Source organism: Myotis nattereri, assembly GCF_964212035.1.
Source record: "Myotis nattereri genome assembly, chromosome: 2".
Classification (NCBI taxonomy): domain Eukaryota; kingdom Metazoa; phylum Chordata; class Mammalia; order Chiroptera; family Vespertilionidae; genus Myotis; species Myotis nattereri.
Window position 1 is genome coordinate 164,132,560 of NC_138076.1, and position 26,604 is coordinate 164,159,163.

General features: G+C 49.3%; 2 protein-coding genes across 3 annotated transcripts; both read left to right on the plus strand.

The window, feature by feature from the left end:
• LOC308512671 (keratin, type II cytoskeletal 73) lies at window positions 1–9,483 on the plus strand (the record flags this gene model as incomplete). The annotated part of the gene is made up of 9 exons (XM_081082269.1): window positions 1–447; window positions 1,957–2,171; window positions 2,937–2,997; window positions 3,611–3,706; window positions 4,440–4,604; window positions 6,749–6,874; window positions 7,269–7,489; window positions 8,439–8,473; window positions 9,233–9,483. The coding sequence occupies 9 exons, from the start codon at window positions 1–3 to the stop codon at window positions 9,481–9,483; spliced, it is 1,617 nt and encodes a 538-aa protein (XP_080938395.1).
• Window positions 9,484–17,005: 7,522 nt separating this feature from the next.
• LOC308512678 (keratin, type II cytoskeletal 72) lies at window positions 17,006–25,673 on the plus strand (the record flags this gene model as incomplete). Of its 2 annotated transcripts, XM_081082276.1 has the most annotated exons (9): window positions 17,006–17,464; window positions 19,039–19,253; window positions 20,305–20,365; window positions 20,732–20,827; window positions 21,384–21,548; window positions 22,361–22,486; window positions 23,875–24,095; window positions 24,728–24,762; window positions 25,483–25,673. In XM_081082276.1, 9 exons carry the CDS (start codon window positions 17,006–17,008, stop codon window positions 25,671–25,673), a joined length of 1,569 nt encoding a protein of 522 aa, XP_080938402.1. The 2 variants fall into 2 exon arrangements, with proteins under 2 accessions (XP_080938402.1, XP_080938403.1); XM_081082277.1 differs by lacking the exon at window positions 22,361–22,486.
• Between the last annotated feature and the right edge of the window lie 931 nt (window positions 25,674–26,604).

The window sequence follows — 26,604 nt, forward strand, 5'->3', positions numbered from 1 at the left end:
ATGAGCCGCCAATTCACCTACAAGTCGGGAGCTGCTGCTAAGGGGGGCTTCAGTGGCTGCTCCGCTGTGCTCTCAGGGGGCAGCTCGCCTTCCTATCGGGCAGGGGTCAAAGGGTTCAGCGGGGGCTTTGGAAGCCGGAGCCTCTACAGCCTGGGGGGCTCCCGGAGCATCTCCTATAACGTGACCAGTGGCAGCGGGCGAACAGGGGGCTATGGATTTGGCCGGGGCCGGGCCAGCGGTTTTGCTGGCAGCATGTTTGGCAGTGTGGCCCTGGGGCCCGCATGTCCGTCTGTTTGCCCTCCAGGGGGCATCTCTCAGGTCACCGTCAACAAGAGCCTCCTGGCTCCCCTCAATGTGGAGCTGGACCCTGAGATCCAGAAAGTGCGTGCCCAGGAGCGGGAGCAGATCAAGACTCTGAACAACAAGTTTGCCTCCTTCATCGACAAGGTGGGACTTTCTGGAGAAAGCTGAATGTAGAGCCCCTTTGTTCTTCCACCTTCACTGTCCTTGGGGGCTCCCAGTCTGAGGCAGAGGAAGACAGGCCACTTTTCCAGGATGCAGACATCGCCAAGGACTGGGCAGGGAGGAACTGGACGAATCCTGGACATCAGTGTTGAGAGGTCAGGGTGGCCAGAGGGGCAGGAGGAGTTAGAGAGCTTAGTCTGGGAAGGTCTCCTGGAGGCAGGGACAGTGGCACGCTTTGAGAAGTAGGAGAGTGATGGCACGTGAAACTTAGAAGCCAGACAATGGAGAGGTCCATGGCAGCCTAGAATGTCTAGAATGCCATAGGGCCTAGCTCATCCTCTTAGGGGACCCAGACCAGCTCAGACACTGGTCAGAAGATAGACTCAGAGCCTGTAATACATCCAAAACGGACATGCGGGCCCCAGGGTGAGGCACCTGGGAATCAGTGCACTGGAGTAGAGGTTCCCAAAAATTGTCCCTGAACTGGCAGCATCAGCTTCACCTGGGGACTAATTAGAAATGCACATTCTCAGGCTCCACTTTGTGCCTGCTGAACCACAAACTCTTGGAGTGGGGCCTTGGGATGTGCAGCTCTAATAAGCCCCCAGGGTGATGCTGATGCACACTAAAGTTTGAGAGCCACCGATGAACAAAGAGGTAGGAGCGTCTTGGGAAGCAGACTTCCTGAGCTTCAGGGTGTAGGGGAAGCTTCCCAAAGATGACAGCGGGGTAGGGTGGTCAAAGCTGAGTAGGAGTTTGCCAGATGAAGGTGGGGAAAGGCAACGTAGGAGAGGGAGCAGTCACATGCAGCATGAAGGGCTTATCTGGAGAGCAGGACACCTTGGGTCGTGTGAATGTTAGGTGAATGGCAGCAGAGGGGCTGGGCCCATTATGAAGAGCATAAGTAGGAATTTGGACTTGACTCTGTAGGTGATATGGAACCACCAGAGGGTTTTCTGCAAGGAAATATAATATTTATAAACTGCCACTTGAGAATGCTGGGGAAATGCTCTGAGATCATAGATTTGGACATGAAAGCAACATAGGAGGTGCTGAGACCCCAGGTCAGTTGAACACCGACCTCTGGCTGGGCTGGGAAAGGCCATGACCTAGGAGACAGAGAGTAGGCAGAGCACAGGCCAGGCTACTGGGTCTGAGCCGAGCCACGCAGGAGCATGAAGGCCAGTACAGGTCAGTTTACATATTTAAGGTCAGCACTGGCCAAGGCTGACCACTGACATTGGTCCAAGCAGGTTTGGACAGACACAGAGGAGACGTATCTTGATAAGAGGGAAATGATGTTGAAGCCCTTCCTGATGGTGTCGCATTCTCACAGAAAGAGAACTCCTCAGTCAGACAAAGGGCCTGGGTGGGGAGGGACATGAGGCTTACACTTGAAGCTAATGCAGCATAAGAGAACACAGCTACCAACCAGAAAAGGAAACACACAGCCTCTCCCCATGACTGAGTGTCTGTTGATCTGGGTTCCAGGTGCGGTTCCTGGAGCAGCAGAACCAGGTGCTGGAGACCAAGTGGGAGCTGCTGCAGCAGCTGGACCTGAACAACTGCAAGAACAACCTGGAGCCCCTATACGAGGGCTACATTAGCAACCTGCGGAAGCAGCTGGAGACGCTGTCGGGGGACAGGGTGAGGCTGGACTCGGAGCTGAGGAACATGCGGGATGTGGTGGAGGACTACAAGAAGAGGTGAGCAAGGATCCTGCACCCAGATTGACCACCTCCTGGGCTGGGTTTTCCCAGCAGGCACTGGGACATTTGCCTCTGGTCTCAGGAGCACTGAGCTCAGGTGGGAGTGACCCAGCTTGAGCTCTTCTGCCCGGCAAGATGACAGCTGAGCAAGTTGGACAGGGGACAGCCAGCCTCTTGGAAAGCAGCAGAACTGTCCTCACAGAGACTACCTCCAGGGCATGTTCTCTCTTTTCCTCACTCGACAGAGTTCATGTGTGCCTGACCCACAGCCTCTTGGTTCCTGAGTTGCCTTTAAGTTCCAAGGAAATTCCTCTGCATGTCAGGGAGCTTGGATTTCTGTTGGGCTTCCTTTCTCATTTCCCTCAGATCCTGTACATTTGGGCCATGCTTCTTCTTCCTACCCAGGGGACAGTGCTGGCTGCCTTGGAACTCATGCTTGAGGATGAGGTGGAGTTATTGGTAGGGGTTGTCGGACACAAGAATCATGGCCGAAAGAGTGTCATGTTCCTGTAATTTGGACACTGAATGGGAGGAGGAAGAACCTACTCATTCTCCAGACAGCAGAGGAAATTCAGACCCCAAACCATCTGGTCACCTGGCGCAGGAGGGAATTGCTTCAAACCCTGCCCACAATTGCAAAGATGTAGAATAATACCTATTAAAAGATACACAACATGAGCACCTCCTTTCTCTTTTCATAACGAGAACACACACACACACACACACAAACACACCCTGCTCACTGTGATGCTTTTCCTGCAGGTATGAGGAGGAAATAAACAAGCGCACAACTGCTGAGAATGAATTTGTGGTGCTTAAGAAGGTGAGGAGGGGGTGCATATCCCTTGGTTACCCAAGTAGTGGAGTGTGGAGGGTGGGTGAGGTGACATCAGAGAAGATACTGAAGTCTGTGCTCCCTACAAGGGCCTGGAGCCAAGGCAGATGGAGGGATTTGTTGCTTGGGACATGTTGGGATACCTTGGTGTTTATTTAGAACAGCTTCATGTTTTGTGTAAATGGGCAGGAGCCTAGACATGGATAGTCAATCCCCAGGTCATACCCACTCTGGCTTTGGGAACAGGATATGCTTTGAGAGGGGCTATAGGTTTGCTTCCCAACTCTGCCTGCCTCTGGCAAATTGCAGTCTGAATGACAGACAGTGCATGTGTGCGGGTGTGTGTGTGTGAGGGGGTAGGGCTCCCTCCTGTACCTTCTCTTTGAGAAATAGAGGCAGTAAAACAAGTTCCAGAGTCACCAAGAACTTGTTTAGGGTCGCACAGTGAGTCCTGGGTGGAAGTCAGGTTCTTGCCCCCTTGGTCTTGACTCCATTCCCTGAGGCAGCTTGTCCCCGAGTCAGTGCTGGGGTGCCAGTTCCCAGGAGAACGCTGTCTGGACTTGAAGAAGGGTGATGTCAGGGGGTCCCTGGATTCCCTTAGGATGTGGATGCGGCTTACATGAGCAAGGTGGAGCTGCAGGCCAAGGTGGACGCCCTGGATGGAGAGATCAAGTTCTTCAAGTGTCTGTATGAAGGGGTAAGGCTCCCCCATCCCACCCCAACTCTGTCTTCTAGAAGGACAGACGTAAATGAGCAGTTATTTACTCATCAGTAACTTTAAGAGCCCAGGTCTCTAGTATTTGGATGCTGGGAACTTGGTAGATCCAAGACAAGAGTGAAATATACCCTCGTACTTCTAAATGATGTGTGCCATCAGCCCCAGGCTACCTCCAGTGGCCTGCTCTCACATCCTCCAGGAAGTCGGGGTGCTTAAGAAGTTCCCACTGATCTTCAGCGGTGCACATTCTCATTTTTGCCTGTTTTCTCTCTGTCACTTGGGGCATTTCCTCAGGTCTTGGTCAAAAATCCTTAGGGTTGGAAGTGGGGAGTCCTCAAAACATTTCTACTGACTCTATGACAATCTGGCTTCAAGCCTCAGCCTGTTGGCCAAGCATCTGTGGGCTGCGGTGTCCTTAGTGTCTCTTGTGTGGTGTCCAGCTTGTTTCCTCTCCACCTTTTCTACTTCTAACCAGTTCAGGTGACAGACATGTGGGCTGTTTTCTACTTGGGCTGCTTCAAACCCACTCAGCAGTTTCTAGGTGTGGTGTTGGAACCTCTGGGCTGGTGAGGTCCATTTTTATACCTTTTGGAGAATACAGCTGCATCTGTTTTTGGAGGGTTTTGGGGCTCCCCTGCTGGGATAGGGCCATCACCTTGGCACTTTCCTCTGCTCACAAAAGACATTTCATGCCTCCTTGTTTCCCATGCAGGAGATTGCTCAAATCCAATCCCACATCAGTGACACATCTGTCATCCTATCCATGGACAACAACCGGAACCTGGACCTAGACAGCATCATCAATGAAGTCCGCGCCCAGTATGAGGAGATCGCCCTGAAGAGCAAGGCTGAGGCTGAGGCCCTGTACCAAACCAAGGTGAGGCTTCACACCTTCCAGAGTCAAGGGTTCTAAGACCTCTGGTCCAATCCCATGACCCACCATGGCCCACACACTAGTTGGGATCAAGACACTCTCCCTGACACTGGTAGAAGCCCAAAGGGAGGGGAAGATGAAGCTCTGCCCTTAGGATCTACTTAGAACATGACAGCCATGGGAGAACACACACAGCTGAGTGCAAACAAATGTGGCACAGAGTCATGAATGCAGAGGAGACAGAGGTTAGGGAACTAGGATCAGGTGGGGCAAGTCAGGAACAACTTCTGCAGGCAGAGTTCTGAACTGCGTCTGGGAAGGAAGAAAACATGGGCAGTTAGCATCTCAAATCCCTTGTTAATTATAATAAATTAGGGGGTCTCTTTAGTGTGATCTGAGATTAGGTAACTCCTACCTTTTCATTCAAGTCCAAGTCCAAGAATAAAGGGGGTGCTTGAGTCCCTTAGATCTTAACTCCTCTAATGGGTTGTGGGTGGGAAGATAATTCTTTAGATAATGTGGTTTCTCAGATCTAAATGGCAATTTCCTAATTGTTCCTTGCTATTTATCAGGCTCCTTCTCAAGGGAAATCCGCACTCTCTTTATCTTGTTTATCCCTCCCCCCACCCACTCCTTGCTACCCTGGGGACAGAAAGATTTGGCCTGCAGGCGTGGGAGGAAGGGAGACTTTCAAAGACTGGTAGACACCACAGTCCAGGGCTTCTTGATAAAGGTTCCAACTCAGGTACCCAGGACCCAAATCCCTCTACTTTTCTTCTGCAAGCTAGGGTCAGGGGTGGCTGTGTGGTTTAATCACTCAGGAGACTGCATGGGTCAGAACTGGGGGAGTCAGTGCCTCTCTCCCAGCTAGAGTGTGGGAGGTTGTGCTCACATAGCCTTGCAGAGAAGGAAGAGAAGGCCACCTGTTCTGCCATAGTGATTTTTGTCCTAAGTTTATCCCCAAAAATAAAACACAGGATCATAGAGAGAAGACCCTTGTCTTCCAGAGTCTCAGAAGAGGAATCCCGAATCTAGGGCCTTGCTGGGGCCAGATATGAGAGAACTGGCAAGGCCAAGCACCCAGGGACAGAAACAAGCAATGCATAGACACTAGAGGTCTGAATGTCATACGTTTTTGTGTTTCCCTTCAGCCAAATTATGGGGTAGAAATGGAATACCCTCTGTTGACTAGCCAATCGATGACGTCAAATCCAGGAATAATCCCCAAAGAGTAGATGATCCAAAATTCATGACTAGTGTTAGATACAGTCATTCTATCCCCACCACTCATATACAAAATGTTCCTCCATGCCCAGCAAGATTGCCAGTAGCTTGGGGCCCAGCTGAACTGTGAAGGGAAGGAAGTCACAGGAAATATAGATGGGCAGCTCTTCAGCTCCCTCTTTGGTTCATTTACTCCTTCATTCTTCTATCCATCAGACCGCTTTGAACACTAGCTAGGCTCTGTGCTAGGTACTAGGAATTCAGAAATAAATAACAATAATAAAAAGGTGCCTGCCCTCCAGTTATTCTGAATCTGATGATAAAGATTTAGAAACTTGTGATCACAGTACAGTCCATAAGAGCTATGGACTGTTGTGGCAGGGGCTGTGGTGCACCCAGCCAGGGATCAGGGAAGGCATCCTGTGGGAAGTGATTCTGTGCTGACTGAATTGGAGCCAGCTAGGGAAGAAGAGAGAATGGATAGGAAAGGGTTTTCCAGATGGTGGGAGAAGTTCATGCAAAGACTTATGTGGCATATTGAGGAAACATAGAACTATTTGGCACACGTGGAAAGCTAGGTAGGTGATGGGCAGAGGCTGTGAGAAATGAGTATGGAGAAGCTGGTGGATGCCAGATCTCAAAGCACCTTGATGCCATACTAGGAGTTGGAATATGACCTTGACTTTGAAGGGCTATAGGCAGAAGAGTACCATAATTGGAGTTGTGTGTCATAAAATTTCAGTGTGGAGAGTATGAGACTTCCAACAGTCCTTATGGCCAAATCTAACCATCAGTGAGAGCAACTGTACTTAAGGAAAATAAATAAATCCAATTATTGAGTGGGAGGCTGATAGGCCTGGTGAAATTGGAGACCCCTACTCATCCTTGAGTCAAAATCCCTGCTTTGGCCCATCTCCCCCTAGTTCCAGGAGCTTCAGCTGGCTGCTGGTCGGCATGGGGATGACCTCAAACACACCAAGAACGAGATATCAGACCTGACCCGGCTTATCCAAAGGCTGCGCTCGGAGATCGAGAGTGTGAAGAAGCAGGTGAAGGGGACTTAGGGGATCCTGGCTTACTCCCAAGGGAGGGGTGGACTGCCCATCACATACACTCCCGCTTGCTTCCTCTCCTTCTCTTGGTTCTCCATCTCAGGACCTCAGTCCTCAAATAGAACCCCCTGCTCTCAACCCCCACACTTAGCTCCCAAATGAAGTCTGGGAACAATTGGAAGCATCTTTTCAGAAAGCCAACTGTCTGAGGATACCACCTCTCACAGTCCCAGGTTGACAAGCCCCAACACCATGGGGGTGCAGCTTTGCTCTAGGACGTGGGCAAGGACAGAGGAAGGTCCAACCACTGTGAACAGATCGGGGGAGTGGGGCATGAAGTGAGGCTCAGGGTGCCTTAGAACTCAGGGAGATGCTACCTCCTGGCCCTCAGTGCTCCAACCTGGAGACAGCCATCGCTGATGCCGAGCAGCGAGGTGACTGTGCCTTGAAGGATGCCCGGGTCAAGCTGGATGAGCTGGAGGCTGCCCTGCATCAGGCCAAGGAGGAGCTGGCCCGCATGCTGAGGGAGTACCAGGAACTGATGAGCACAAAGCTGGCCTTGGACATAGAGATCGCCACCTACCGCAAGCTGCTGGAGGGCGAGGAGTGCAGGTAGGTGATGGGAGGGATCTTAGAGTGTTAGAGGGGGAAGAACTTTTATAATCCTCTGACTCAATTTCCCAGAGTGTGGAGGTCAGACTGATGGAGTGGCTGGAGATGCTTTTCAGGTTACCCACATAGCCTTAAATAGCACAGGATCCGATGAGACAGAGATTTCCTTTACAGTTCTTCTCATTCTAGTCTTCGGACTGGAGAAAATCTCTGCATGGTGCTATTACATCTCTGCCACTGTCCTGCCACTTGTAAATGCCCCTATTAATAAAGAGAATAGACCCAGGTTCAGTCTCTGAGCAGACAACACACCTAGCCACAATTTTTTTTTAATTGTTTAATTTTTATTATTTTGATTTTATTGCTACTGTTTCGTTCTTGTTTGGTCAGATAGTAGGTACTGGTTGTCTATTTATCCTGGTGATATAATACTTCCTTTTAAGAGAAATGCATTTTTGTATAAAAAGCAGAGTCAGTGAAAATACTAGCTATATAACAGTATGAGTTGTACATGGTCATAGGAACACTTGGAAGGGTGGTACCTGAAGCACTGACATTTAAAAAAACCTGTTCTACCTCAGCACCATTTTACACAAAATACTCAGAGAGGACAGGTTACTGGTCCTGAAATCATACAGTTAGTCCACCAGTGGCAAATCCTGATGCTATTTCCACATGTACTTATCCAGGCCGTAGCCCCTCAGGAATGAAAAAGTGGATTAAGGAGAAATTTGGCAGGAGGTAGTGTTGCTTCTGGGGACTCCAAGGCTGCAAGTTCATAGTCTCTGAAGTGGGGAGAGTAGACTGAGGATGGAGAGGGAGGTGCTTAGAGATATGCAGGTGCAATGTGTGCCTGGACATGAGCTAGTCTGTCCGAGGCTTTCAGGCTGTGATGAGGGTAGCACGGATTCCATGTGAGGGAGTCACCTGTGCTTTTCTCCCCATGCAGGATGTCTGGAGAATACACCAACTCTGTGAGCATCTGTGAGTATTTCATGACTATGGGGGAATGCTTTTAGTCCATTAACAAGCACAAACTAAGTGGGTGCCTGTGACCGGGACCCCCATGGAACAGCCTGAGCTCCACTGTCATAATCACCTCCCAGCGGAGACCTGCTGCTTCTGTTCCCATCACTTCCTGACCTTTCACATTGGTCCCTGACCCCTCCCTCCCACCCCGAAATCTCTCCCATGCTGGGATGAAACTCTCAGCATTTGCACATGATGGAAGCCTGGAAGCCTGGAAGCCTGGAAGCAGGGGGCAGGAAAAATCACACCTACTCACTGAGAGTGGAGATCAGGCATAGACACACTGTGCACACCAGCTCTAATGCTGGCCCTACAGGCTTCAGCTCCATCTCCTTCTAAGACAGGCTAGCAAAACTCCCCTATATGAACCAATCAGGATATTCTTTGAAAAAAATAAGACTGGATTCTAAAGTTAGATGCAAGACTTGCTTGGGCAACATCTGTTCTTCAGGGGAAGTCCTTGCTATTTCTGTTTATTCAGAGAAGGAGAAGTTTCCTGATTTGGGGGTCCTATGGGATCTGGGCTGCTTCTCCTGGTGCTTGAGCTGCTCAGGAATTGAGTGTGTGTCACTCAACTCAAGTCCACAGTTGATGTGAAGTATTTGCTTAAAGTGGAGACTGGAACTGTTAGTTGGGACTGGGAAGTTGGAGGGGACTCAGGGCCACCCCTGCTTTGCGACACACACTTATCACTTGTCCCTCCATCCTCCTCAGCAGTCATCAGCAGCTCCACAGCTGGGACCGCGGGCACAGGAGCCGGCTTCGGGTTCAGCGGGACGGGCACCTATGGCTACCGACCCAGCTCTGTTGGCTATAGCATGCTGTCTGGAGGCTGTGTCACTGGCAGTGGAAACTGCAGCCCTCGAGGGGAGGCCAAAACCAGGCTGGGGAGTGCAAGTGAATTCAAGGATCCCTCTGGGAAGACCTCAGCTCTGAGTTCACCTACTAAGAAAACTACAAGATAAAGAGAAAGACAGTTGTCTGCCTTGCCCTGGTTTCCTCTGGACTCCCTTCTCCAGGAAACTCCTCTGTCACATTTTCTTTTGGTTTTCTTTGCCACTGACATCTCCTCTCTTCCATTTCTCTGCCTTAGTCTTTCTTAATGTAGAATCGGGATTCTAGAATCTAGCCCATCCTCTGCCTCTGTACCAAGAGACCTCTTAACTGGGCCTCCCCTTCCTGAATCCTTCTCCTTGCAGTGGAAGGATTTTTTCTCAAAGGTAACCTCCATCCTCATACTGCCCCTTCCATGCCCTGGTTTAGGGAGTTATTTGGCCATGTGATCCATGGGTACATATGATTGAAGGTGCACTGAGAGACCTGTCTCCTGTGAAAGCAACTCCAGCTCAGGGGAAACATCTGGTTATACATTGTACCTTGCATGGTCCCTGCAGATTTTATAGCTGGGAGTACCCCTGCAGGCTTCTCCCATCAAGGAAGGCTGTGAATATGTGAGCTCTTGTCCTTGTTCAGACCTCGCCTCCATGTTTCCCGTGTCTCACCAATAAACTTATAAAACTCATGCAGGAACAGGATGCTCTCTCTCCTAAGGAAATCCTCATCTCAGGCCTCATGGAGGTCAATGACCTGGAGCCTGGGGCATCTGAGGTCCAGTGTGTTCCAAAGAGTCCCTAAGTATCTTTAGATCTGAGTGAGAGAGATCCTTGCACAACTGCCAGATCCCACCATCACCTCTACTGAATTTTGTGATGCTCAGGATTCATCTCTGTTCCCCATCACCCCAGCAGATGCACCTTCTAAGTCATGCTTTCCTCAGACCAACGCTCCAGTGAATGGGTAATCTTTAAGACAATTTAGATTGTCAGCAAGGATAGGGAGCCAATACTTGTGGCAAGATTTCAAACTGGTCAAGAGGTATCAGAAGGCCAGTTTCAGAAACCTAGGCTCCAGTTATAACTGTCATTCCAGAAAAGGCCAAAGGTAGATTTTCTTTAATGTAATAACCAATGTTCTCTTGGTCCTTGTTGCTGTTTCAGTGGGTTGAGTATGGATGTGAATGTATAAGTGTCTGAGTTGTGTTTAAACATAGGGCCATCTCTGTTACACACACCACTCAGCTTCCAAAGCATTCTGTGCTCAGTAGGCTTCTCATGGGTCCCAGGCCATGCTGCTGCTGCTGCCAGGATGCAACATGAACTAAAGGCAAGTGAAAAGCTGGCCCACATTCAGGCTGTGCTCACAGAGGCATCTGAACAGGATCACGGTGGGTCCAGAGAGAGTCCTAAACTTTAACTCAATAGCTTTGAATTCAGATTCAGATTCTGCAAGTAACTGGGGATCATGAGCACAGCTTGCCATCAGTTGGAGCCTCATTTCTTTAGCTATAAAATTGGCGGAATAGTACCCCCAGATCATTGTAAGGCTAAAGTAAGACAATATGAGGATGTCTTGTGCAATGCCTGGTACAAAGTTCATGATTAATAAAGGTTAGTGGAAACAGAATCTTGTCCTCAATCTTTTTGGTTCAAAGACTTGACTTCAGAAAAGGGAACCTTGGAACACTGTTGGTGGGATTGTATATTGGTGCAATTAAAAATTAAAAACAGAGTTGCCATATGATCCAGCAATTCCACTTCTGGGTATTTATCCGAAGAAAACAAAAACACTAATTCGAAAAGATATATGCACACTTATGCTCATTGCAGCTGTACTAGTAATAGCCAAGACATGGAAACAACCTAGATGTCCATCAACGGTGAATGGATAAAGAAGATATGGCGCTTGCGTATGTGCACACACACAATGGAATATTATTCAGCAATAAAAAAGAATGAAATCTTGCCATCTGCAACAATATGGTTGGACCTAGAGGGTATTATGCTGAATGAAATAAGTCAGAGAAAGACAGATACCATTATGACCTCACTTACATGTGAAACCTAACAAAATAAAACAATGAATAAACAAGACAGAAACAGACTCATAAAGAACAAGCTGATGGTTGCCAAAGGGGAGGGGCAGGGGGTGTGGGTATTTAAAAAAAAACACATGCGGGGAAGAAAGAACATGAATCAGCCACAAAGCTGCATTGTAGATGTGCTACAGGTAAAAAAACAACAAAAAGCAAAATTTAGCTTTATTAGTTCACTGAAAGAGGTGTTTAGCTGCTAGCAAAGCAATTCATAAAATTCAAACTTTAAAGAGAACATATAAACTAGATGCCCTGTGCACGAAATTTGTGCACAGGTAGGGTCCCTAGGCCTGGCCGAAGATCAGGGCCAATTGGGGACTTCCTTCCCCTGACTCCCGGCTGCTGGCCAGGGCTTTCCTTCATTCTGTGCTGCCCCCGGTGGTCAGTGCATGTCATAGTGAGCGGTTGAACACCCGGTCAGTCGAATTCCCGAAGAGACAATTTGCATATTAAGCTTTTATTATATAGGGTAATATGCCAGTTGACTTATTGCCCAAAGGTGAACTGGTTGGCAGAATAACTAGTCTCAGGGAATGCACTCTTGGAGCCAATGAAGAAATTGTGGTCAACTCAATGAATGTTACTGTCATCTATCATGTACATGGCATGAGTTAGTGCTGGGGATACAGTGATATATAAACTTGGTCCATGCCCTTAATGGAGACATAACTATAAGAAATGTAACTGCCACAGTGAGATATTGGCAACAAAAGAAGATACTGAAGCAGAGGAGAGTGGGGCTCTTCAGGGAGGTCCTGGACAGAGGAGGTCCATGTGCAGCGTTTTCAGAGGATAGTTTATTGCCTAGACCAGTGGTCGGCAAACTACGGCTTGGCAAACCGCTGCTCGCGAGCCACTTGCAGATCTTTGGCCCCTTCAGTGTGGCTCTTCCACAAAATACTGGCTCTTCCACAAAATACCAACTTCTGCGCATGGGCCACGAAGTTTCAATCATACTGTACATGCATGCCTGCACATGGTTTTTGTGGAAGAGCCACACTCAAGGGGCCAAAGAGCCGCATGTGGCTCGCGAGTCGCAGTTTGCTGACCACGGGCCTAGACTAAAGGAGGGAGTGGGCATAGTAGCCAGAAGCACTAGCATAGTGACAACAGGTCAGATTGCCAGGGTGTGAGGTGGAAGGTGAGGAGGGTTGACAGTTGGAGAGGGAGGGTAGCACCTGGAGCTGGCTCCCCAGGAAGCAGCCACATAAGAGAGGCCCTTTCAAGTCTGCTGAGGAGCTTGGATTTTGTGTTGTAAAGCTGTGGGAGAAGCTAACATCTTGGGTGACAGATGGACCCAGGTTTCAGTCCTCCTCTGCCACTGTGATTTAGGAGGCTGTGATTTAGGCAAGATATTTCTGCTTTACAAGCCTCAGTTTTCCCATCCATAAAAAGGGGTTAATAATAGTAGTTCCTCATAAAGTTGTCATGAGAATTAAATTTAATGAAAGAATATATGAGAATTATTTAATTCAGTGAATGACACATAGTATACTATTAAACCACTAGAGGCCCGATGCACAAAGATTCGTGCAAGAATATGCCTTCCTTCCCCTGGCTGCCAGCACCACCTTCGCTCCGGCCCAGAGCCACCTTTCCACCTTTGCTCCAGCCCGGAGCCGCCTTCTGCCTTCTCGCAATGCCCAGAGTCTCGGAGTGACTGGGCAGGGAGGAATGCCTGCGTCGTTGCCATGGTGACAATGCAAGCATCCCAACCCAGCTGCTGCCATCTTTGTCATGTCAATTTGCATATTCCCTCCTTATTGGCTGTGGGCGCTGCCATCTTTGTCATGAAGTGATGGTCAATTTGCATATTCCATCTTTATTAGATAGGATTGTTATTATCATCACTCTTCGTATTACTAGGATAGAGTATTCTTTCAACAGCTAAGTGAGAAGGGAAGTAGAGAAGATCTAATAGTGATCAGAAGATTATGTGATGGACATGAATTAAGGATAAAGAGCATTGGCTACTAAGAGATATTTCTACCCTCCAACTTCTATGCTTCGATTCAGATGATTAACATTGACTGCCTCAATGACAAACTCTGAAATCTCATGGCTTAACTTGATATTTCTCACTCATAGTCCAAGGCAGGTTGGGGCAGCTCTCCTACATGGTTCTCCCAGTGGGTGTCTCAGGAACCTGGCTCTTCTCTCTTGTAGCCCCACCACATGGCCCACATGGCCTGCAAAGCTACAGCAACAGGGGAAGGAACAGAGGAGGCACATGGGCTAACTGCCTCACCCTAGAAGTTTCTTATATTTAAACACACAACATCTAAAAATATGAAGATCTACGTATAATAAATACACTGTGGCTCTAGCTGGTTTGGCTCAGTGGATAGAGCGTCAGCCTGTGGACTGAACGCTCCCAGGTTCTATTCTGGTCAAGGACACATGCCTGGGTTGTGGGCTCGATCCCCAGTAGCGGGTGCAGGAGGCAGTGGATCAATGATTCTCTCTCATCACTGATGTTTTTATCTCTCTCTCCCTCTCCCTTCCTCTCTGAAATCAATAAAGGAATATATTTTTAAAAAATATACTGTGTAGTCTGATCAATACCACTCATATTTAACTGGACCAAATCCCCCACTGAACCTCAAAGGAGGCTGGGAAACAAGGAGGAGAACAAGGACACTTGGTGAGCACCAACAGTTTTGGGCACAACCTTTTCCTGGGCAGATACCAACACTGGTTACCAGCCTGAGAATTCTTTCTCTTTGAGCAGAGCTGGGACGATGCTGGCACATGTTCTCAAGACCCTCCCTTTGGTTTTGATAGGGTATCCCTGGGCATATTGCCATAAACCAGATCAGATTGCACAGTATATTTATTACACTTAGATCTTCATGTTTTTAGATGTTGTAAGTATGTTTAATATAGGAAACTTAAGTTGATTTAATGGTGAAACGGAGATAACTTGCTCAGTGTTTCTTAAAGTATATATTCCTCTCTTTCTGATACTAAAACAGCCTTCCTTTTTTTTTTCTTCTCTAGTTTTTTTTTTAAAAAACATAACTGATGTATAAATATACAGTATTATATATTCATGTTAGAAAGTGCAAAACTATTAAAGGTAGAAAAAGATAACCCTTATTCACGCTCCGACTTCCAGTCCCTGTGTGTGGAAAACACTGACTTTGGCAGCACCCTTTGTGTAGCAGAAAGCACTAAACATGTTAATGAATCTAAAAAGTCTTGCAATAAGTAACTGGTTTAATGTTTTTCAACCCATCATGGAACCCACCCCTATACATTTCCCAAGAGCTAGTGTTCTAGGGCAAAAAGACCCACTATAACAAGCAATGCATTTGCAAACCCTCACTGACAGGGGTTTTCTCCGTCTTACATGGCTGAGCTGTGGTGTCAGAGGGTTGCCTTCACCCAGAACGAGTGCAGAGGTGGTCACCAGGCCGAGGTCACACAGCAAGCTGCTGTCAGAGGCAGGTGCAGTGCAGAGTCCTCCTCTCAGACTCCAGCCACCTTTTGATCTGCCCACACATCTGATGCTTCTGGAACCTGGATGTGTCACTTCTGTCTCCTCATAATCTGTGAGGAAGGTGAGCCCGGGTTGAGGGTAGTGAGGAATTCCTGATTCATGCAGCCAGTCAACCTTTCATGGGAAGATAAGAAAAGGTCATCTTACCTGTTCCCTAATCCTGGGCAGAAGTGGGGAGGTCCTAGACGGATGGCTGTCTCAGCTCCTTAGAAAGTTTCCAGAAAAAAGGAGACTTCAGAGGCTCCCTTTGACAGCCAATCCTATGTAAGCTTCCCCTGTTCCAATTTTAATCCACTTCTTACTTTTGTATTATTAATGACCAGAATTAATAAACCCTTCTGGCTTGCAGAAAAAAAAAAAAACTGGCTAAAATTATGCATCAAGGGGGAAAAAATCTTATGAAATAATGGAAAACATAACCTTCAGCTTCTTAAAGGGCCTGCTGGTCACCCAGGCTTACTGCCATTGCTCCTCTGCTCCTCAGACAGCACAGAAAGCCCACCCTCTTCCCCATGCAGGACACCCCAGACTCCTCTATCTGCTCATCTGTGGCTGGTGCCAACTCCATTATTCACCGATGCCCCTACAGCCTTGTTCTCCATGAGGTAAACACCTTGGTGGTTATTATGCTCTGTGATTGGTTCAGTGGAGGCTGAGTCAGCCAATTACCCCCAGGTACCTTCTGGCTACTCCATGAGGGCCCCGCAGAGAGCCCAGGCTCCAAGGTATAACAGAGGGCACAGCAATGAGCCTCATCCTAAGCACCAATCTCTTTCACACTCATCCTGAGTGTCCCTGGTGCCAAGGCCTGGGCTGAGCATGGGGGGAGCAGGGGAAGGGAGGGTTAATCTAGGGACCTGTCAATCTGATGGGGGAACTGGGACACATACCGAGGACCAAACTGAGACTAGAATGATGAAGTAGAAACCTACCCGGGGCTGTTTCTGAGAGAAGAATTGAAGGCAACTTAGGTTGGAGAAAAGGAAATTGGGCCAGAATCAAAGAAGGATACTCCAATGCTTATATGGAATGAAGTTCTAGAATCTGGTTCTTAATTTCAGATCTGAAGAGTCTTCCTCAGCCCTTCTCGGCCTTGTTCCTAATAGGTGGTCACATATTGATCCATAATCAGAGACACGAGGGCAGGAAATGTCCTGATCAGAGGTTCCTTGGATTGGATAAATATCCCTCTTCACTTATTAAAGAACTCAGAAGTACCTCCCCCCGTCCCCCCAAAAACCCAACCACCTCAGGAAAGACCATCTTCCTAAGCTTTCCCAGGCCATCTTCTTCCCACCCCCCAGCTAGTATCTCCCCACTCTTATTCCAGAAATGCTTTTCTGGAGAAACATGTTGGCTCTGGACTCAAGGCACCCCCAGCACTTGTGACCAGGGCTGCCAGTGACCTAAGTCTCTCACTGTGTCTGCCCCCCCCCCCCCCAAGCAGACTGAGAGTTCCTTGCAGATGGGACAGAAGTCTCAACTCTCCCGGCTTCCTCCCCATACTCAGGGTGGAGCCATCCTCCTCCAGACCCCAAAGGAAGCAGCAGGGGACAGGCTAAAGATGATTCTCTGGAATATTCTTGACCCGGGTCATGTCCTGAAGCAGAACCGGCCTGGACGTCTGCTTCCTTAATCCTCTCTCTTCCCCCCACACATCCAGAGCCGCCAGACCCGCTGGAAGCTTCCACAGGAGATGCTGGCTGTGATAACCCCAGTAATTGGATGGCAGCAAGTGGCGATAAGGCAGCTAAATTATTATAATGCAGGAGGTGAGCAAAGCAAATGCAGGGTTCTGGGGGCATTTTATGGGGGGTTTATGGGAGGTTCAGGGAGGAAGAGACAAAAATCTCAGATAGGGGATGGTAATTTCCTAAATGAAGAACCCAAGAGGCCCCCAATGGCCTAAATGATGTTTCAGACCTACAAATTAGGCTGACTCCATCCAGCAGGCCCGCGCTATTTAAGGGGTAGGCCAGGTAGAAGGTCCAGTGCCCTCTGCTCCCTCTCCTGCCTCCTGCCCGCCCCGCGCCCCACAGCACATCCTGCAACCATGAGCCGGCAGCTGCACTCTTTCCCCGGCAGCGAGCGCCTGGGCTTCAGTGGCTGCTCAGCAGTCATCTCGGGCAGGGTGAGCAGCAGCTCCGCCTCCTTCAGGGCTGGCGTCAAGGGCACCACCGCCTTCGGCAGCAGGAGCCTCTTCAGCCTGGGGGGCGGCAGGCGCCTGGCTCTGAGCGCCTCCGCGGGGCGGAGCGGCGCCTTCGCGCTGGGCCACTGTGCGGGCACTGGCGGCCGCCTGGGGGGCTTTGTGGGCACGGTCTTTGGCAGCGCCGGGCTGGGCCCTGCGTGTCCCTCTGTGTGCCCGCCAGGTGGCATCCCCCAGGTCACCGTCAACAAGAGCCTCCTGGCCCCCCTCAACGTGGAGCTGGACCCCAAGATTCAGAAAGTGCGTGTCCAGGAGCGGGAGCAGATCAAGGCGCTGAACAACAAGTTCGCCTCTTTCATTGACAAGGTGGGTCCTGGGCCATGTTCCTGCGTTGGTAACCGCTGTACACAGGGACGCTCCCTCTGCCACTGACAGCTGCGTGGGAACTTGGGCGAGTTAGCTAGTCCTCTGAGCCTCCCTTTCCTTATCTGTGAAGTGGGCACAGGAGTGGCTCTTACCCAGTAGGGTTGTGATGAGGATGATTGGTTGTCCTTTGAACAGTGGCAGGCATTCACTCCCCATAAACCAAAGCTTCATTCCTTCTGTGCAGGAGAAGACCCTGGGAAGGGGGTTGGTGTCTGGGGCAGGAGGAGAGTGGAATGGCCATCTGAGGGCTCTCAATGTCAGACAAGAGGGTGGGGACACACATTCAGGACAGGGTCACTAGTGGGACAGAGGCCAGTGGGTGTCACAGGACATGATGCTTGGTGAATGGGGAAGGACTTGGAAGGTAAGAAGTGGGATACAGTTGTAAGCTAGGATGGTTTTTAGAGGAGACGTTTGAAAAGGCCCAGAAATTTGAAGGGTGAGCCTGAGGGAGAATATTTAGAAAGAGGGCATGTCAAGTTGTATGTGTGTGTTCTGTATGTGTGGAGGGTACTCAGAAATCCGGGTGATAGGAAAGATATCTCTGGAGATTCTGAGCTAGTGACCCGAATGAATGGGGAGGAGATGGGGAATGGGCTTCTCTTCTCTCCAACTGGAGCAGAAGGTCTAGAGCATGAGTGATGGGGACATAATACTAACAATCGCTGACACGCCTCAGTGCCCGGTGCTGTCCCAAGTGGTTCTTGTTTATCAACGTGCAACCCATGGTTCTGTTATCCTTCTGCCACGCAGATGAGGAAAGTCAGACAGAGGAAGGCTAAGAAAGCGCCCCAGTTGCTAGAACAGGCAGCAGTAGAGCCTGTCCCTCACCACTATGCTCGGGAAGAGGAAAGAAGTAATTAGAGGAGAGAAGACAGGAGTGGAAAACACAGAGCTACCATCCCATTTTCTTCCTCCAAGTGTGTTCTTCCCTAGCATATTTCCTTCTCTCCCCCAGGCTAAAGAGATAGGTGAGAAGAGGAATGCTGGTGAGTAGTGGAGTGCCTGAGCTTATGTAGCCCCCAAAATGTGAAACCTTTGGTCGAGTAGGAAAAAAGTTTGTAAAGATGTCATAGCCCACTCTAAAAACCAAAGAAACAAGCCAATCAAGAGCCATTTGGGCTGTACAATTGATAGAACATACTAACCATGGGAGTAACTTTCCAATGCCATCCCCCCGTCATTGTTTTTCTCCTGCTTCCCATTTCCTTCCACTCTGAAAACACCAGCATTAATAGCAGAAGACGCTCCCTCAATCACATGATAACCATGGAGGCAGTTACAGCATTGCTTAAGAACACTTCCTGATTTCTCTTAGACTGGATCTTATTTCTTGTCCTAGAGACCCAGATAGGCATGATCCCCCCTGGACTGAATCTACTCTCTAATGAGACTTGCTCTTTCCTGCCCCACCCCCATACTAGAATGACTGCATCTGATTTCTGGAGCCTTCTCCCCACTTTTGAGAGTCAACAGCATGGAGATTCTGGGTCATGACCATTGTTGGGTTCCAGGTGCGGTTCCTGGAGCAGCAGAACCAGGTGTTGGAGACCAAGTGGAGCCTGCTACAACAGCTGGATGTGAACAGCTGCAGGAAGAACCTGGAGCCCGTGTACGAGGGCTACATCAGCAGCCTGCGGAAGCAGCTGGAGACACTGTCGGGGGACAGGGTGAGGCTGGACTCGGAGCTGAGGAACATGCAGGATTTGGTGGAGGACTACAAGAACAGGTGAGTGGAAAGGCAGAGGTTATGCCCCTGGAGGGTCTTGATTACAGATGGGGTTTTGATTTGGATCTTTTGCTGATCCTATTGCAATTTTCTTTCCCGTAAGGGAGGGAGAGAGATTAAGACAGGAGGACAACTATTTCATAACATAAGTTGTTAAAAAGAACTTTTCAATTATCTTTTGAATAACACACATGAAATCTGAGATAAATCATATAATTTGTTTTCTGTGTTTTATCCAGTGTAATTAGAAAAATCTGGCAGTTTTAGAAAATGTCACATTCCCATTCACTAACATGAACTACTTCAGCCATTCAACAAGGCTTTTCTTCCTGGCAGTCAGTGATTTGCCTTAGCAAGTAATAAAAGCTGAAAAGATGTGCTCATGTTAAAGTGTATGAAAAAAGCCATATTCTAGTATTAATTATTTTTTCCAATGTTCTCTGTTGTTTGCTCTCACAACTGTCCTATCATACATTCTTTGACAATAGTAAAGGATGAGATAGTGAGAACTTTAAGTGGAATGATCAATACTCTTATCTCCCCGATCCACAATATATCTGTATTAAGAACATCTCACCTCATACAAACACCTGTTTCCAAGACCTTGCTGCACCTGGAATAGGATATGTAGAGGAAACAGGTGGGATAAGGTTTTGTTTGGTGTCTGTGAGGTTTTGCACGCTGGGCTAGTGCACATTACTAAGGTGCCAGATGGAGGAGGGTCCATCTTTCTGCTGTCTCAGAGAGGGGTAGCTGTGAAAGGGAGGTGGGACAGTGGGACCTGCATGACATCTCCCACATAGATCTCCCCGGCAGATCTATCTTAGGGCAGATGGCATATGAACTAAGGAGCTGGAAATTGATTCCCTTAACCTGTCCTTGTCATATTCCCATGAGGAAGGCTATGCATACCCCAGGGGTACATGACCTCAGTTTGAAGACCACTGCCCTGCAGCTCTCAGCACAGAGATGATCACTAACTGCTTAGTGAGCATTTGCAGAACTGAATTATCCAGTGGCTGTGCTCTCTCCTTTCTCTTGCTCCACGCAGGTACGAGGTGGAGATTAACAGACGCACAACTGCTGAGAATGAGTTTGTGATGCTCAAGAAGGTAACGGGAGCAGGAAAGGATGGAGAAAGCCTAGAGGGCTCTCTGAGGACTTGGCTGAGGAAAGGGAACCTTAGTCCCTTGGGCAGGGATGACTGGGATTCTAATTTTCCTGCTGTTTTCACCAAGTCTTTTATATGCTGCACCCAGAATCCATCTGTTTGAAACCCCAGCATTTGTTACCCTTCTGGTGCACCATTGCACTGCATATTAGTTGGCTTGCTCTTAGTGATGGGGCCTCCCTGAGAACCATGGGGTAGGGGAGTGGAGAGAGTAGGGAACCTGAGGCTTCTTATGGCAGGAAGGGAGGAAGAAAGGGAGGGAAAATGAGAGGGAGGTGGGTCAGTGGCCGCTCTCTGTGTTTCCTAGGACGTGGATGCTGCCTACATGAACAAGGTTGAGCTTCAGGCCAAGGTGGACTCCTTGACAGATGAGATAAAATTCTTCAAGTGCCTCTACGAAGGGGTAAGGACCTCACTGACCTCCTTTGTGTGGTCTGCTCCTCTTACAAGTGGCTTCTGGCCCTTGGCCAAGATTGTTGTGTGGACCAAAGGCTTTCAGAGAAGCCTTTCAACTCGGTGCAGCTGAGGCCCTACTATGTGCTGAACTATGAGATGGGTTTTGCGGAAACCATAATGGAGAAAAAATTATTCTTGTCTTCCAGGAATTCACAGTCTCAGAGATCTGACCTGTGCTAAAGCATGAGGGGCCTAGAAAGAGAAGGTCATTGGCAACTCCCTAGAGCACTCTGAGTTTAGACTTGATTGCATGGGTGGAGGGTGGATGTTGCTGCAAAGTGTGAAATAGGAGTGGGAGCAGTCCTGAGTCCATGGTGGAGAGGATGGTCCCACACAGGCTGAAAGCCCAATGTGTGCATCTTACACCCCGCAGACACTGGCACTGCTGGGCTCTGCTAAGGAAGGGCAGAAAGGGACAGCGATGGTTTTACCAGGGAGGATCAGGAGACATGCTCCCCTCAGGGGGAGCTTTTAACTGGCTCCACTCCCCTAATTGTTCCCAGGAGATTGCTCAGATCCAGTCGCACATCAGTGACACATCTGTCATCCTGTCCATGGACAACAACCGGGACCTGAACCTGGACAGCATCATTGACGAGGTCCGTGCCCAGTACGAAGAGATTGCCTTGAAGAGCAAGGCGGAGGCTGAGGCTCTGTACCAGACCAAGGTGTGCCCAGTGACCACAGGTGCTGCCCTCTCATTGTGTGTGCATGTATGTGCATGCATGTGTATTTAGGCTGGGTGGAGACCTCCTTCGTCTTGCAGTTGGGATTGTGGAAATGCCTCCCTGTGGATCAGGGAGGCCAATTGCAGTTAAAAAAATTATTAATTCCAGAGAGGAAGAGAGAGGGAGAGAGAGAAACATCAATGATGAGAGAGAATCATTGATCAGCTGCCTCCTGCATGCCCCGAACTAGGGATTGAGCCTGCAACCCAGGCATGTGCCTTTGACCAGAATCAAACCCAGGATCCTTCAGTCTGCAGGCAGATGCTCTATCCACTGAGCCAAACTGGCTAGAGCCCAACTGCAGCCTTGGCATGAGTTGGGGACATATATGGAGCTTAGCCCTTCCCCTGCCATGACTCTTACTGACAGCAGAGGCCACACCAGCCACAGCTCTGACATGACTCTGATACCATTTCTGTGGATAATCCAGATGCCTTGGCTTTTCTTCCTGTCCCTAACTTTGTCAAAATAAGGACAGGAAATTTGAACTCCACCAAGGCTCTCACATTTGTGAGCCCAAGGATTCTGCTGATGTGGCAGGACCTTTCTATCCAGAAGGAAAGAGCTGTCTTTCTCCCCCTCCTCTCCTTCCCTTCTGCCATCTCTCTCCCCTCCTCCCTCTTTCGATTCGATTGTGTCTATGATGCTTGGATAATGAGAATGGCATGTGGCCTTCCCTCTCCATGCTGAACACCCTTGAAAGGTGGATGCTCAACTGTCCTGTGTTCCTCTTCTCTTGCCCCCAACTTCAGATCCAGGAGCTGCAGGTCACAGCGGGTCAGCATGGGGACGACCTCAACCTCACCAAGGCTGAGATCTCAGAGCTCAACCGCCTGATCCAGAGGATCCGCTCAGAGATAGGGAGTGTGAAGAAGCAGGTGGGTTCTATGCAATGAGTCAGCTACAGGGTTAACTGAGCATCAATATCTGTATAGGATCAAATATGGAAAAGGTCCTTCCTTCAGGCATTTGTAATTCATCAGGAGAAAATAGTCTGAGCCAATATGGAAGGAGGAAACATCCACCCAGTGTGCTGCACACCCACTAAGTCCTGTAGAAGTCCCCAGGGGCCGGAGCTGCCTGAGGGGGTGGGATTACACTGGGATGGGAGGCAGAAAGGAGAGAGGAAGAGGTGCCTTCAAAGCCGGACAGTGGGGTTTAGACCCAGTGCAGTAGGTAGAAGGAAGGCATTGGGAGGTTTCATGTGATGAATCTGCTGGAGGAAGGAGAATCGGGCAGTGGATGTTAGAGAAGAGTAGGGATTAAAAGCCTCCCACCCTCGCCTTGGCTTAGGGCTCTGTTCTGGGTTTGCCTGCCCCACTTCTGAGATGGGACATGTTTTTTTCAGGTCGGGCAGCTGGGTCCTAGGTGTCTCCGCTGCGGCTGTTAGCCACTCACCCAAAAAGCAATGGGTGTTTGCCTGGCTGGGGGCCTACCTGATAGAGGAGAATGACACCAGATGGACAGCAGGCCAGAATTCCACATGGCCTTAGGGTCAGCTGCTGTTCTTGGGGTGAAACAAATGTGACTCCAGAGAAAGGGACACACCAGAAAGAGAGGCCAGACACTTAGATCCCACCAAAACCTTAGCCAAGCGACCAGAACACGCACTCAAGACTAAAGGCTCCAGAAGCTCCCCATCCTGTGCCACCCCCACCTCCCTAGCTTTCACATGGACGCTTCTGAGCCCCACCTACAGCTTCTTTCTTCAAGTTACATTTCCACCCAACCGCAGGTGTCTGTCAGCTTGTAAAACCTGCCAGTTATCGCTTAAGGCGTTGCCATGTAGCATGATTGCCTGCAAAATTTTGGAGGCCATACTCTCAGTGTTTATTGGACAGACATTTTATTAATAGGAACTCTATTAGTCCTCAATTTTTTTTCATGATTTACAGGATCTCCCAAGACAACCTTTTACACTGTGAGGCAACATTGAGGTCAGCTACCCAGAGACTATTCTGGGTTGGCATTAGAATCATATAGCCCATGTTACAGACCAGGAGGGAGAGGGCAGGGGCCACCTGCCAGGTGCCCACCTTCTCGGTGCCCTTTCCCTCCTCCATCCTGTGGTAGAGACGCTCCACCTTCACATGCCACAGCATGAGTTAGGGTGCACTGTGCCTGAAGTCGGGGAAGGACAGATTCTCCTCTAGTGATGTCCGAAGGTGGAGGAACCAGGACAACCTCAAGGCGTTTACTGTCAGTCAGGACCCAGTGAAGGGAGGTAGTCTGAGCAGGATCTCAGATGAATTCATCTGCCCCTCAGTGCTCCAACCTGGAGACGGCCATCGCTGATGCCGAGCAGCGGGGAGACTGTGCCCTGAAGGACGCCCGGGCCAAGCTGGACGAGCTGGAGGCTGCCCTGAACCAGGCCAAGGAGGAGCTGGCCCGGATGCTGCGCGAGTACCAGGAGCTGATGAGCACAAAGCTGGCCCTGGATGTGGAGATCGCCACCTACCGCAAGCTGCTGGAGGGCGAGGAGTGCCGGTGAGGGCCAAATATCTTTTGTCTGGACCAGTTATCGCTTTGCATTAGTAGGAAGATTGAAAGCAAACAGTTTGGTTTTGTTCAGGTCCTACTGAGGTAAAGTCTTATAGAAAATGGGCTTTAACATGCTGCATAGGAAAGACAGCAAGAAGTTAGATAGCAAGAAGAACTGAGTTATAAAATATCCCAAAGAAGTGGGAGCAGAGGAAGTACTAATTCAGCAACATTTGAGAAACAGAGCATCACTTGGCCCTTCGTGGTGCAGGATGACCTCCAAGAGTCATTCACTTTCAAGGTCACTCTAGCAAAGTTGGGGCCCAGTGAGGATGTGCGCTCATTCCTCTTATTTGTCTAAGACCAAGGGCATAACTAGAAGGCAGTGGAGGCACAATTATCTTACACATCAGGTAATCTCAAATCCACTTTGATGGAGTGTTGACTCCATGTGGCAGATTTTTCATCTTGGTTCTCCATTTCTGAAGAGGCCCAGCTGGGGTATATGGGAAGAAAATAGTCTGGAATGGGGTAGAGGTGGGATGTTCTGAGAGGAGAAGCTCATTCACAGGAGACTCCCTGGAACCTTCGGGTGATGGTTTACTGAGGGTTTATCTCTTTTTCTTCTTCCTCTTCAGGATGTCTGGTGAATATCCAAATTCTGTGAGCATCTGTAAGTACCTACAGGCCCAGTCCTGCCCTTGGTCACCTATCACAAGTCTGAGTTCCTTTAATTCCATGACACCAAGGAGAAGTCAGAATACTGGAGTGGGTTCAGGGCCAACTTAGGGGCACACAAAGGGAGCTGGCTTTAGTCACCAACGAGAAGCAGTGGATGGAGAAAAAGAATAATATCATGAAATACAAGTATAACCTTAGAAAATCAAATAATACTCAACAGTGTATAATCCAAGAGTCTGTTGTAAGAATAATGCTTAATGGCTACATTATATTTCTACTGATGCCGGACCCAAATAAAAGCCCTGAATGACAGCAAGAGGTTATTGAGGGAAACCTGAAAGGGAAATGATGAAAAAGAAAGCTAAAATCTCCTCCAGATTTAAAAACTAGAGAAAGCCAGGGGAGATGCTGTCTATGACAGGCAGGAACACCCTGGCAGCCCCAGGCCTCCAGGAAGGCCTTTCTTCCTGTGGCCCTTCCTGTGGGCAAATTCACTAGCAGAACCTGCAGAAGCTTAAAGTCGGATAGTGACTGAGTGACACACCTACCAGGAAAAGGCCAAGTGCATCAAAAAGGACAGTGCGGATGAAAATCTGCCAGTTCACTAAAAATGTACAACAGAGAATCTGTCTCAATGTGAAGCCACCATAGGGAAGAGAACTAAGGGAGGGCCCCGGATGACGGGGCTGGGTTCTCCTCTCGCCCATTGCAGCTGTCATCAGCAACACGGGAGCCGGAGCTGGAGGGGCTGGCTTCAGCATGGGCTTCGGCGCCTCCAGCAGTTACAGCTACAAACCTGGGGCCGAACTCAAAACCAAAGGCAGCTGTGGCAGCGAGTTCAAGGATCCCCTCACCAAAACTTCCGGCAGCAGCTGTGCAACCAAAAAGAAGGCCTCCAGATGAAGGGCAGAAAGCTGCGGACCCCATCCATCTCTTCTCCCTCCGCCCCTTCCCAAGTCAGGAAGTGCTGCCCCTGTAACCACAATCCCAGTCCCCTCCCGCTCTCTGTGGTCCTGCGCTGGGTGACACGCCTGTGCGGAAAGTCCAGTCATGGGTGCGCTCGGCACCCTCCTCCTGGACCACCTCTCCCTGGGTCGCTGCCCCAAATGCAGAGACAAGACGCAGACTCAGCACGCTTCCTTGTGGCCAGTTGCCAGCCCCTCTGTCCCCATGTGCTTTTCTTGAGCCTTCATTGCCCAGGGCCTCTTTGCCCTCCGGTTGGAGTCGTGTCCAGTTCTCTGCCTCCCCTGCAATAAACGCTCAATGCTGTTTGATTCTCAGTGTCAATCTGTTGCCCAGGATGCCAACATCTGCACGGCCCCTTCTAACTTCTCTTGGTCTAACTCTTGCTTTCCTGAGTCCCTGACACGGAAGCCTGGCTTCTCCATCGGGTTCTCAAAAGCACCCAGTGTTCCACACAACTGCCTCCCGTTGCTAGAGTGGTCAGTCCTTCTTTTCCTTCACCTCCTCGCTCTCTGGCCAACCTCCCGCACAATGGCCCTTCTTCCTGCCAAGTCTTTCCACCCTGCAGTTTGAGGCCTGCATGTATATATAATCGTATGGATGCGTCTGTATCTATTATGTACACATAGTAGTGGCTCACTGCACAAATCCTTAGTGAGGCAGGCATTGCTCAGGCACTGGGAATACTACAGTGAACACACGGGCGCAGACCCTGTCCTCAGAGAGCTCACAGTCTGGCATGCAGAGTAAAAATAAGCCACTAACACGGGAATAAATAATATGTGTCAATAGTGATAACTACTATGAAGGAAAACTAATGGGGTAAGGAGGGTGCTCTTTTAGGTATGTGTGTATGTTTCTGCAACAGTGT